Source organism: Panthera leo, chromosome A3, assembly GCF_018350215.1.
Source record: "Panthera leo isolate Ple1 chromosome A3, P.leo_Ple1_pat1.1, whole genome shotgun sequence".
Classification (NCBI taxonomy): Eukaryota; Metazoa; Chordata; class Mammalia; order Carnivora; family Felidae; genus Panthera; species Panthera leo.
Window position 1 is genome coordinate 60,665,635 of NC_056681.1, and position 14,149 is coordinate 60,679,783.

At 36.2% G+C, this 14,149-nt stretch overlaps 1 protein-coding gene across 8 annotated transcripts in view; it reads left to right on the plus strand.

Annotated features, from left to right (window-relative positions):
- TSGA10 (testis specific 10) overlaps positions 1-14,149 on the plus strand; it is a 158,292-nt gene that overhangs the window by 17,273 nt on the left and 126,870 nt on the right. For 6 of the 8 annotated variants that reach the window (XM_042932031.1, XM_042932030.1, XM_042932033.1 and 3 more), the window contains 2 exons: positions 157-372; positions 13,842-13,907. Coding sequence is in view for 2 of the 8 variants with exons in the window: in XM_042932029.1 (XP_042787963.1) it covers positions 157-372; positions 13,842-13,907 (282 nt within the window). In the remaining 6 variants the exon portion in view is untranslated. Of the gene's footprint in view, positions 1-156; positions 373-13,841; positions 13,908-14,149 lie in introns of those variants that run through there. The other 2 variants (XM_042932034.1, XM_042932035.1) reach the window with 2 other exon arrangements.

Here is a 14,149-nt window from a genome sequence, read left to right on the forward strand (position 1 = left end):
TTACATGCTACAAAATTCAGAAAATGAAAAAAATATATATAGCTAAGTCTCTTTCCAGGGAAGCAAACCTCCCTTCCTGATTCCATTCACCTAGTTGTTCTCCTTGGAAGCAAAGGAAATATTTTAATACGATTATTTTCTTTCTCATTACAACAGGTTGAAGATCTCAAACAGACAAATCATGGCTTGGAAGAATATGTTAGGAAACTCTTGGATAGTAAGGAGGTGGTAAGCAGTCAAATAGACGATTTAACCAGCCACAATGAGCATCTTTGTAAAGAATTGATTAAAATTGACCAACTAGCAGAGCAACTAGAAAAAGAAAAAAATTTTGTGGTGGATACCGCTGACAAAGAACTTGAAGAAGCAAAGGTATTACATTTACCATTGATAGGATTTTTTATTGAGTTACAATTGACATGTATAGCATTATATTAGTTATAGGTATATGACAAAATGATTCACTATTTGTACATATTGTGCAATAATCACTGCAATAATTCTAGTTAGCATCTAACTACTGATCAGGATTTTAATTCCTCTTTAAACATCATATAATTATTAGATGCAGTGTGGAAAAAGTGACATTCTCATTTATATCATTTGAAAGTTTTTTCGATTTGACATTACATTTAAATGTCTATTCTAAGGATTAAATTGTATTGCACACTTTATTTCTTTTAAAAATTCTTGCTCAAAAAATTTCCTAAGTAATTGTAGTCATGGTAAAAACTTCAGGCAATAGGAATGTTCCTTTTTTTTTTTTTTTTTTTTTTTTTAGTGTTTATTTTTATTTTGAAAGAGACCGAACAAGTGGGGGAGGAGCAGAGAGAGAGGGAGAGAGAGAATCCCAAGCAGGCTCTGCACTGTCAGCACAGAGCCCTATGCAGGGCTTAATCTCATGAACCCTGAGATCATGATCTGAGCTGAAATCATGAGTCAGATGCTCAACTGATTTAGCCACCCAGGTGCCCCAGGAACGTTCTGTATATAGGACAGTGCTCTCCCTTCCTAATCCTTCTCTCTTCTGTAGAGAGATCTCCCAGCAAATAGATGATGCATATATTTCCATCCTTTTTTTTCCTGTCTGTTTTCACACACACGATTTATTTCACATTTTAAAGCATTTTTTAAGTCAAAGTTTTAAATGTCTGTGTGATAAAATTCATCAATTTTTACTGACTTCTGAGTTTTGATTCTTTTATTTTTTGGAAGTTCTCCCCCTTTTAAAAAATTTGAATAGACTGTATTTTAGAGCGATTTTGGGTTTATAACATAATTAAGCAGAAGGTACAGAGATTTCCCATATACCTCCTATCCCTATGTATGAACACCTTCCCTATTATCAACACTACCAATCAAAGTGGTACACTTGTTAAAATTGATGAACATACATTGACTCATCATTATCACCTAGAGTCCATAGTTTACATTCGGGTTTACACTTGGTGTTGTACATTCTAAGAGTTTGGACAAATGTAGGATGACATGTATCTACCATTATAGTATCATGCAGAGTAATGTCTAGCCTAAAAATCCTCTCTTCTCCACCTAGTTTTGATCCCTGTTTAGGAAGATCTTACCTCAAGAACTACAAGAATGTTTTCTATGGTTTCTTTTAATACTTCTTAAATAATTTTTTAAAGTTTTAATCCTTCCAAGGGCGCCTGGGTGGCTCATTCAGTTAAGCGTCTGACTTCAGCTCTCACGTTCTGTGTTTGAGCCCCACCATCAGGCTCTCTGCTGTCAGTGTAGACCCTGCTTCAGATCCTCTGTCTCCATCTCTCTCTGCCTCTCACCTACTCATGCATGCTCGCTCGTGTGCTCTCTCTCTCTCAAAAATAAACAAATATTAAAAAAATAAAGTTTTTTGGGGTGCCTGAATGGCACAGTCGGTTAAGCATCTGAGTCTTGGTCTCTGCTCAGGTCATGATCTCACAGTTAGTGAATTCAAGTCCCATATTGGGCTCTGGGCTGACAGTGTGGAGCCTGCTTGGGATTCTCCCCTCTCACCCTCTTTCTACCCCTCCCACTTTCTCTGTCTCTCTCTAAATAAATAAACTTTAATAAAAAAATAAATAAATAAAGTTTTAATCCTTCTGGAATTTTTATTCTGGTATGAGGTAGGGTTGGATACTCCTTTCTTTAGTCACTGATTTGAAATGGCATTTTAATAGCTATTAAATTTTCATGTGCATGGATATGTTTCTGGACTCTTTTATTTCATGGATTCATTTGCTATTTTCTGTGCCACTACTGTATTATTTTAATTAGTGTAGCTTTATAATATTTTGATAAACATTTTATTTCTTTTTTTTAAATATGAAATTTATTGTCAAATTGGTTTCCATACAACACCCAGTGCTCATCCCAAAAGGTGCCCTCAATACCCATCACCCAGTCTCCCCTCCCTCCCACCCCCCATCAACCCTCAGTTTGTTCTCAGTTTTTAAGAGTCTCTTATGCTTTGGCTCCCTCCCTCCCTCTCTAACTTCTTTTTTTTTTTTTTTTCTTCCCCTCCCCCATGGACTTCTGTTAAGTTTCTCAGGATCCACATAAGAGTGAAAACATATGGTATCTGTCTTTCTCTGCCTGACTTATTTCACTTAGCATAACACTCTCCAGTTCCATCCGCGTTGCTACAAAAGGCCATATTTCATTCTTATTGCCACGTAGTATTCCATTGTGTATATAAACCACAATTTCTTTATCCATTCATCAGTTGATGGACATTTAGGCTCTTTCCATAATTTGGCTATTGTTGAAAATGCTGCTATAAACATTGGGGTACAAGTGCCCCTATGCATCAGCACTCCTGTATCCCTTGGGTAAATTCCTAGCAGTGCTATTGCTGGGTCATAGGGTAGGTCTATTTTTAATTTTTTGAGGAACCTCCACACTGTTTTCCAGAGTGGCTGCACTAGTTTGCATTCCCACCAACAGTGCAAGAGGGTTCCCAAACATTTTATTTCTTGACTGAGTTTAGTACCCTGCAATGAAATTTAGAAACTAGGAATGTAAACACAATTCTAAAAATGAAGACAGTTTCATTTATCATTGCTGCCTAATGGCTTATAAGCATGATATAGTGTATTTGAAAGCCAAAAGCAACCTATTGAGTTTTTAAAGGTGTGAATGTGCTCCATTGTCTTGGTTTTATTAATCACCACATTACTAATTGTTTGTAACAAGGTAGTTTCCTAAAGTTCATTGTTGTTCCATGTTCTTTTTTTTTTTTTAATTCAAAATTTTTTTCTTAGTGTGTATTTACTTTTGAGAGAGAGAGAGAGAGGGAGAGAGACAGAGCCTAAGCAGGGGAGGTCAGAGAGAGAGGGAGACACAGAATCAGAAGAAGGCTCCAGGCTCTGAGCTGTCAGCACAGAGCCCGACGCGGGGCTCGAACTACAAACTGTGAGAACATGACCTGAGCCAAAGTTGGACACTTAACCGACTGAGCCACCCAGGTGCCCTGAGGCAGGGGGGGGATTATTAAGCAGACTCCACTCCTAGCATGGAGCCCAACTTGGGGCTTGATCTCACGAACTGGGAGATCATGACCTGAGCCTAAATCAAGAGTTGGATGCTTAACTGACTGAGCCACCCAGGTGCCCCTGTTCCGTGTTATTTCTTAAGCATCCTTTTTTTTTTTTTTTATTTTTTTTTTATTTTTTTTTTATTTTTTAATATATGAAATTTACTGTCAAATTGGTTTCCATACAACACCCAGTGCTCATCCCAAAAGGTGCCCTCCTCAATACCCATCACCCACCCTGCCCTCCCTCCCACCCCCCATCAACCCTCAGTTTGTTCTCAGTTTTTAACAGTCTCTTATGCTTTGGCTCTCTCCCACTCTAACCTCTTTTTTTTTTTTTTTTTTTTTTTTTTTCCTTCCCCTCCCCCATGGGTTTCTGTTATGTTTCTCAGGATCCACATAAGAGTGAAACCATATGGTATCTGTCTTTCTCTGTATGGCTTATTTCACTTAGCATCACACTCTCCAGTTCCAGCCATGTTGCTACAAAAGGCCATATTTCATTTTTTCTCATTGCCACGTAGTATTCCATTGTGTATATAAACCACAATTTCTTTATCCATTCATCAGTTGATGGACATTTAGGCTTCTTAAGCATCCTTTTAATGTACTCTTGGTAGCACATAATAAAGCATTATATGTTACTCTTGGTAGCATATGATAAAGCACTTAAATGATCAGGCTGAGAACCTAAGTGTTATTATAGGTATTATCTATTATAGTAATTTGAAATATAAGAGCCCAGTGAATAAACTCTAAGGTAGTATTTGTTTTTTTATGCAGTAATTTTGCTTATTAAAATGGTGTAAAGGATAAGTAAGCTTGAATTAATGAAAAATCTGAGTAATTGAATATTGAAACATATGAAGTTTCTTACTTTAACGTAAGGACACAGTCTTCTTTAACAGTTACCTGGAAGAGGTCCTTAGGAGAACTACTTGAGAGAGTAGATAAGAATGACGTTTTAACTTATGAATTAATCTTGTAATGGTTGCTACTAAAGTATTTGAGGGACATTTAAAAATAGCTTGAATATGTCTACAAGAGACTCATTTTAGATCTGAGGACACCTTTAGATTGAGAGTGAGGGGATGGAGAACTATTTATCATGCTCCTGGAAGCCAAAAGAAAGCTGGAGTAGCCATACTTATATCAGACAAACTAGACTTTAAATTAAAGGCTGTAACAAGAGATGAAGAAGGGCATTATATAATAATCACAGGGTCTATCCACCAGGAAGAGCTAACTATTATAAATGTCTATGCGCCAAATACCCGAGCCCCCAGATATATAAAACAATTACTCATAAACATAAGCAACCTTATTGATAAGAATGTGGTCATTGCAGGGGACTTTAACACCCCACTTACAGAAATGGATAGATCATCTAGACACACAGTCAATAAAGAAACAAGGGCCCTGAATGATACATTGGATCAGATGGACTTGACAGATATATTTAGAACTCTGCATCCCAAAGCAACAGAATATACTTTCTTCTCGAGTGCACATGGAACATTCTCCAAGATAGATCATATACTGGGTCACAAAACAGCCCTTCATAAGTTTACAAGAATTGAAATTATACCATGCATACTTTCAGACCACAATGCTATGAAGCTTGAAATCAACCACAGGAAAAAGTCTGGAAATCCTCCAAAAGCATGGAGGTTAAAGAACACCCTACTAACGAATGAGTGGGTCAACCAGGCAATTAGAGAAGAAATTAAAACATATATGGAAACAAACGAAAATGAAAATACAACAATCCAAACGCTTTGGGATGCAGCGAAGGCAGTCCTGAGAGGAAAATACATTGCAATCCAGGCCTATCTCAAGAAACAAGAAAAATCCCAAATACAAAATCTAACAGCACTCCTAAAGGAAATAGAAGCAGAACAGCAAAGGCAGCCTAAACCCAGCAGAAGAAGAGAAATAATAAAGATCAGAGCAGAAATAAACAATATAGAATCTAAAAAAACTGTAGAGCAGATCAACGAAACCAAGAGATGGTTTTTTGAAAAAATAAACAAAATTGACAAACCTCTAGCCAGGCTTCTCAAAAAGAAAAGGGAGATGACCCAAATAGATAAAATCATGAATGAAAATGGAATGATTACAACCAATCCCTCAGAGATACAAACAATTATCAGGGAATACTATGAAAAATTATATGCCAGCAAATTGGACAACCTGGAAGAAATGGACAAATTTCTAAACACCCACACTCTTCCAAAACTCAATCAGGAGGAAATAGAAAGCTTGAACAGACCCATAACCAGCGAGGAAATTGAATCGGTTATCAAAAATCTCCCAACAAATAAGAGTCCAGGACCAGATGGCTTCCCAGGGGAGTTCTACCAGACATTTAAAGCAGAGATAATACCTATCCTTCTCAAGCTATTCCAAGAAATAGAAAGGGAAGGAAAACTTCCAGACTCATTCTATGAAGCCAGTATTACTTTGATTCCTAAACCAGACAGAGACCCAGTAAAAAAAGAGAACTACAGGCCAATATCCCTGATGAATATGGATGCAAAAATTCTTAATAAGATACTAGCAAATCGAATTCAACAGCATATAAAAAGAATTATTCACCATGATCAAGTGGGATTCATTCCTGGGATGCAGGGCTGGTTCAACATTCGCAAATCGATCAACATGATACATCACATTAACAAAAAAAAAGAGAAGAACCATATGATCCTGTCAATCGATGCAGAAAAGGCCTTTGACAAAATCCAGCACCCTTTCTTAATAAAAACCCTTGAGAAAGTCGGGATAGAAGGAACATACTTAAAGATCATAAAGGCCATTTATGAAAAGCCCACAGCTAACATCATCCTCAACGGGGAAAAACTGAGAGCTTTTTCCCTGAGATCAGGAACACGACAGGGATGTCCACTGTCACCGCTGCTGTTCAATATAGTGCTGGAAGTTCTAGCATCAGCAATCAGACAACAAAAGGAAATCAAAGGCATCAAAATTGGCAAAGATGAAGTCAAGCTTTCGCTTTTTGCAGATGACATGATATTATACATGGAAAATCCGATAGACTCCACCAAAAGTCTGCTAGAACTGATACATGAATTCAGCAAAGTTGCAGGATACAAAATCAATGTACAGAAATCAGTTGCATTCTTATACACTAACAATGAAGCAACAGAAAGACAAATAAAGAAACTGATCCCATTCACAATTGCACCAAGAAGCATAAAATACCTAGGAATAAATCTAACCAAAGATGTAAAAGATCTGTATGCTGAAAACTATAGAAAGCTTATGCAGGTAATTGAAGAAGATATAAAGAAATGGAAAGACATTCCCTGCTCATGGATTGGAAGAATAAATATTGTCAAAATGTCAATACTACCCAAAGCTATCTACACATTCAATGCAATGCCAATCAAAATTGCACCAGCATTCTTCTCGAAACTAGAACAAGCAATCCTAAAATTCATATGGAACCACAAAAGGCCCCGAATAGCCAAAGTAATTTTGAAGAAGAAGACCAAAGCAGGAGGCATCACAATCCCAGACTTTAGCCTCTACTACAAAGCTGTCATCATCAAGACAGCATGGTATTGGCATAAAAACAGACACATAGACCAATGGAATAGAATAGAAACCCCAGAACTAGACCCACAAACGTATGGCCAACTCATCTTTGACAAAGCAGGAAAGAACATCCAATGGAAAAAAGACAGTCTCTTTAACAAATGGTGCTGGGAGAACTGGACAGCAACATGCAGAAGGTTGAAACTAGACCACTTTCTCACACCATTCACAAAAATAAACTCAAAATGGATAAAGGACCTGAATGTGAGACAGAAAACCATCAAAACCTTAGAGGAGAAAGCAGGAAAAGACCTCTCTGACCTCAGCCGTAGCAATCTCTTACTTGGCACATCCCCAAAGGCAAGGGAATTAAAAGCAAAAGTGAATTACTGGGACCTTATGAAGATAAAAAGCTTCTGCACAGCAAAGGAAACAACCAACAAAACTAAAAGGCAACCAACGGAATGGGAAAAGATATTTGCAAATGACACATCGGACAAAGGGCTAGTATCCAAAATCTATAAAGAGCTCATCAAACTCCACACCCGAAAAACAAATAACCCAGTGAAGAAATGGGCAGAAAACATGAATAGACACTTCTCTAAAGAAGACATCCGGATGGCCAACAGGCACATGAAAAGATGTTCAACGTCGCTCCTTATCAGGGAAATACAAATCAAAACCACACTCAGATACCACCTCACGCCAGTCAGAGTGGCCAAAATGAAGAAATCAGGAGACTATAGATGCTGGAGAGGATGTGGAGAAACAGGAACCCTCTTGCACTGTTGGTGGGAATGCAAATTGGTGCAGCCGCTCTGGAAAGCAGTGTGGAGGTTCCTCAGAAAATTAAAAATAGACCTACCCTATGACCCAGCAATAGCACTGCTAGGAATTTATCCAAGGGATACAGGAGTACTGATGCATAGGGGCACCTGTACCCCAATGTTTATAGCGGCACTCTCAACAATAGCCAAATTATGGAAAGAGCCTAAATGTCTATCAACTGATGAATGGATAAAGAAATTGTGGTTTATATACACAATGGAATACTACGCGGCAATGAGAAAAAATGAAATATGGCCTTTTGTAGCAACATGGATGGAACTGGAGAGTGTGATGCTAAGTGAAATAAGCCATACAGAGAAAGACAGATACCATATGGTTTCACTCTTATGTGGATCCTGAGAAACATAACAGAAACCCATGGGGGAGGGGAAGGAAAAAAAAAAAAAAGAGGTTAGAGTGGGAGAGAGCCAAAGCATTAGAGACTGTTAAAAACCGAGAACAAACTGAGGGTTGATGGGGGGTGGGAGGGAGGGCAGGGTGGGTGATGGGTATTGAGGAGGGCACCTTTTGGGATGAGCACTGGGTGTTGTATGGAAACCAATTTGACAGTAAATTTCATATATTAAAAAATAAAAAAAAAATAGATGCTGTAGACATGTATCATTCTCATAATATATTAAATTCTAAATAGAAAAAAAAAAAAAAAGAATCATACACTGTAATTCACTTGCAAAGTGCATTTGCCTGCCTCATTTATTGAAATTGGGCAACTAGCTTAAAAGTGACTTGCCCCTATTCTGAAAGATGATGAATTTGAGATCAGAGTTTTAATTTTTGCAGTCCTCATGTAATTTAGAAGCAGTTTCCTCACCAAAACACTGTGAGTAGAATCTGAGAAAGAGCTTCTAAAGTGTAAGGTTTCTTTTCTTTAGTGTCAGACTGTAGGTAACGTATTCTCTGCATTAATAAAGAAGGATTGTGTGGTGGTTTTATTGGTAAGCTTCTCACTGATCAGAACAAGGTCTAGCTCTGTGGTATTTGTTTGCTAGGGCTGGTGTAACAAAGTACCACAGAAGTTTAAACATAAAACTTATTGTCTCATAGTTTTGGAAGCTGGAAGTCTAAAATCAACTTGTTGGTAGTTGGTTCCTTCTGAGGGCTGAAAGGAAGGCATGTATTCTAGGAATCCTTGGAATGTGGATGGCCACCTTCATGTATACATGACATTTTCCCTGTATGCATGTTTATCTCTAAGTTTTCCCTTGTTATTAGAATACTGGTAATAAAAAAAGAAGAATGCTGGTAATATCACAAAAAAAAAAATAGCTTGAATATTTTAAACATTTCTCAATAAACTCTTGTTTGTATTGTTTCTTTAAGAATAGTTATCCTTCAATCACAGTTTATGATAAATTAAGTTCAGTCTTAATAATAAAAATTACCAAATTAAAGAACACTAGATTAATGTTTTATTTTCTTCCTTGTTTTCTTCTTCACATTAAAAATTAACTGCATCGCTTCCCAGTCTGGGAGGCCTAGTTGGCCAAATTCCCTTTAAGAGAGTGCCCGGTTTAGAAGTCATCAATTTTAAAGGATTGTTAGTGTCTGTGTTAGAGAGTGAGTACTCTGTCAGGGTGATCCTCTGCTATCAAACCGGAAATTTGAATGAGTGGGAAACATCTAAAATAAGAGCTAGGATTTACCTAAAACTGAAAATATTAAACCTACAGATGGAAATTCTGCCTGGTTCAGAAAAGAGTGTTTCTAGGAAATAGATATTCATATATTGATGTGGAACATTTGGTATATCTAAGAATTGGAAAGCTAGAGTAGAGATAGCATTGCTGATGCAGGAAAGACATTGGATAGTAAATACAGAGAGAGAAAAGTAGAAATAGGTCCTTTGGGTTGTTTAAATGTGTTGAAATGAAATCATCAACCCGAATAAGTGAATGTTACAGGTAGAATGGGGATAAGAAAGATGCACAACCAGTGTTGGGGATGTGAACACCAATGCATGTTGCCGTCATCCTTAAATCAGAGGATGTGCAGTCTCAGTATTCAGTTACTGGGGAGAGAATCCTTGTCTGATTTGTGGGATGAGGATTGAAGCAAGAGAATTTCTAATTTGAGCTGAGAAAGAATGTTTATGTTCCTGCACTATTTGCGGTAGCGAGGTAGAGTCAGGTTAAATCTGTTTATCTAGAATGGAGATGTATAGTATTAAATTTATTTACTTGGAAGAGTTTACTTTTAGTCATATTTTTAAAGGTCAACAGAATAACTTCTTCCATCATTTATTACATTAAAATGTTTTGAGTATTTACTCTTTTATTATTTATCATGTAACAAATTACCCCTCAACCTTAATGTCCTCAGATGAGAAACATGTGTATATCATAGATCCATTTATAGCATAGGTGGGTAGTTCTATTTCATGGTTTCTCAGAAAATTGTAATCAAGATGATGGCCAGGCTGTAATCATGACGTGACTGGTAGTGGAGGATTTGCTTTTTTTTTTAAAATGTTTATTTATTTTTTGAGAGAGAGCATGTGTGGGGGGAGGAGCAGAGAAAGAGAGGAGAGAGAGAATCCCAAGCAGGCTCTGTGCTGTCAGTGCAGAGCCTGACTCCAGGCTCTATGAGATGCATGACTTGACCTGTAATCAAGAGTTGGACACTTCACTGACTGAGCCACTCAGGCACCTCAGAGGATTTGCTTTTAAGAAAACTTACTCAGATGACTGTTGGCTTTTGGGGGGAAACCTCACTTCCTTGACAGGTGCACCTCTCCCTAAGGTTGTGTGATGTATTTATGTCAGCTGACTTCTCTCTGAGCCAGTCATCCAAGAGAGACAGAAAGGAGGAATCTGCAATGCCTATTATGAGCTAATCTCAAAGGTTACATACCATCACATCCTGTTCATTAGAAATGAGTTACTAAGTATAATTAGGGGGGGAAGAAATTAAGCTCCATGTTTTGAAGGAAGGAATATCAAAATTTGTAGACATATTTTAAAACCACCCCAATTACATGTCTCCTTTTATCTTCTCATCTTGAGGTTTTTTTTAATCATTTATATCTTAATAATACAGTGTTTCCCAGCTAATTGAACATAATTTTTTGAAATAAGCAGAATTGCAATTTTACCACTACTAGTTCCTTCACACAATTTATATTTTAATTAACCTAAGGGTTATTATTGGACTGGAACTTTGGTAGCTCTTGTCATTATTGTTACATTTATGTTTGATTCAATCAATCAAAAATATTTCACGATTGACCATGTGGAAGATGAAGTGTAAAGGCTATTAAGTTCTTTGTCCCTTCCCTGCATGCTTAGTTCTCCTCTTCCTCCCATGCTTTATTTTTCTCCACAGCATTGTCCAGCTACTTTCCCCTATCTACACTCTACTCCAGCCACACTAGCCTCCTTACTATTCCTTGGAATTTGGCAGACATTCTTTTGCTTTAGGACATTTGCTATAGTCGTATCTTCTGCCTGAAATGTTCTTCTAGATTTTTATATGGTTGACCCCCTTTCTCTTTGCTCACAGGTCACTTTTCAATGAGGACTTATCTGCTAACCCTATTAAAATTCCAAACTATTCCTTCATAAAACTCCCAGTATCCTTAACTCTGCTCTTTTTTCCCCCTACATTACTGCATAATTTATTTGTTAGGTTTATGTTTTATTGTCTACTCAGCTAGAATGTAAGGTTGGCCCAAAGACAGGGATCTTTGTCTATTTTTTTTAACGTTTTTGTCTGAAGTGCCTAGAACAGATGTGAATGCTCATGTATTGTTTGAATAACACAGTAACTATCTATTTACATATTTATTTTTACATATTTTATTTTTCTCTTTTCAACTAGAATGTAAGTTCCATGAGGGCAGAGGTTTTTGTCTATTTTATTCCTTACTGTCCCCAGCATATAACACATTGTCAGGCACATAGTAGGTCCTCATTAATCAATTGTCAAATAAATGAAAACACTGGGTTAGCATCTTTTCTCTTGGGCCAGTTATAATTTTGTTTTTATTTTTAAGTAATCTCTACACCCAATGTGGGCTCAAACTTAAAACCCCAAGATCAAGAGTCACATGTTCTATCAACTGAGTCAGCTGGGTACCCCTAAATTAATTTTTCAGAGTGGAATCAGCATTATGTTTTTTATGTCTATAAAAGTAATATATGCTGCTTATAGAAATTTCAGTCCATATAGAAGAGTATAATGAAGAAAATAACATTTACTGGAATCACACCTTGCTATGATTAGACATAATCTTCAGTTTAAATATTACTGGTTTGCTCCATCTGTATCTAGGTTATGTGTATATAAATTTTCTTTTTACAGCAAACAAAATTTTTGGCTCTATGAGTTTTTATAGTTAATTTAATATGGACACCTTTATATGTAATATAGATCCATTTCTTTTTGGTGTCTACATAATAGTATAAATTAAAGCATTGAAAATTGTCTATCCAAAACTATATAAACTTATCCAAACTGTACATGAATTTTGTTTCATACCATAACAACCCTTAATATTTCATAAATTACAAAAATATGATTGCCAGAGAAATCTTAGAAAAGAACTTGGGCCTAAAGAACAAATGAGGAGCAATAATTACAGAAAAGTCAAATTTAAAATAAAACAGGAAACAGTTTAGAATAATGAGGGAGAGGTTTATGAATTGAGAAATAAATTTGTTAAACTAATAAGCTAATTTATAGCATATAGATTATAGCAAATGGATCTTTGAATAAAAACATAGTCACTGTCCTCCAGAAACCTACAATCTAGTCATATACTCAATATATGACTATCGATGACTATACTGTAAGACTGGGTATGTTCAATGTCCTAAAACTGATACCAAAAGTGTTTTATAGGTTTGATTGAACTAACCTATTAGAAGAGTTCAGAAGAGAAAGCAATCACTTATGACTTTAGTGATATCGGAAAACTTTTATCCTACTAATTCTTTTATCTCTTCCCTATTTTCATCTTCAGAATTATAAGTAGTATTAATATTTTGTTGTGGTTTATAGAGAGTAATTTGGTAAAATATAACCAATTAATATTTCATACCAAACTGGTAATACAAAAGAACTGCTATATTTCATGCTATGTTCTTTTACCATCTAAAGGTAGGTGAACAGAAAGGGGTAGATTATCTTTTATTTTGTAAAATATTCATTACATGTTTTTATTTTTAAGTGACTTCCTTTTTAAAAAATTAAAGAAAATTTTTTTTGGTCATGGTTAGTGTACTCTTTAATCCCCATCCTCTTTTTCACCCATCCCCACTCACTTCCCCTCTGCTAACCATCAGTTTGTTTTCTGTGGTTAAGAGTCTGTTTCTTGGTTTGTCTCTCTTTCTTTTTTTTCCCTTTGTTCATTTGTTTTGTTTCTTAAATTCCACATACAAGCGAGATCACGTGGTATTTATCTTTCTCTGACTTACTTCACTTAGCATTATACTCTCTAGCTCCATCCATGTTGTTGCAAATGGGAAGACTTCATTTTTTATGGCTGAATAATATTCTAGTGTGTGTGTGTGTGTGTGTGTGTGTACATTACATCTTCTTTATCCATTCATCTATTGACGGACAATTTGGTTGCTTTCATCACTTGGCTATTGCAGGTAATGCTGCAAGAAATGGTACATGTATCCCTTCGAATTAGTGTTTTTGTATTTTTTGGGTAAATACCCAGTAGTGCGATTATTGGATTGTAAGGTAGTTCTATTTTTAATTTTTTTGGGAACTTCCATCTGTTTGCCACAGTGGCTACACCAGTTTGCATTCCCAGCAACAGTGCAAGAGGGTTTCTTTTGCTCCACATTCGTACAACACCTGTTATTACAAGTGGCTTCCCTTTTTGATGTTCTCTTTTTAGCTAAATCTGTTCAAATATTTTAAATTTAAATAACAATTTTTTCTGTCTTTTCAGATTGAACTCATTTGCCAGCAAAATAATATAATAGTATTGGAAGATACAATAAAAAGGCTTAGATCTGTAAGTGCATTTTTCATAAATGTGTGTTGAGGAATCATTTGTATTAGTAAGACTACAAACAAATGGTACATGTGTTTTAGCTCTCATGTATTTTGTGAACAATAGAAAATATCTGTTTTCTAAAATTAGTACTCTGCTTGATGCACAGGGGCATTTCCCATCTGTAAAAGTATCAGTGTTCTCGCTCCATTTCATCATTGCACCTTTCTTTCCTAGAGGTGGAGAGAACTTTTGGTTGGTTC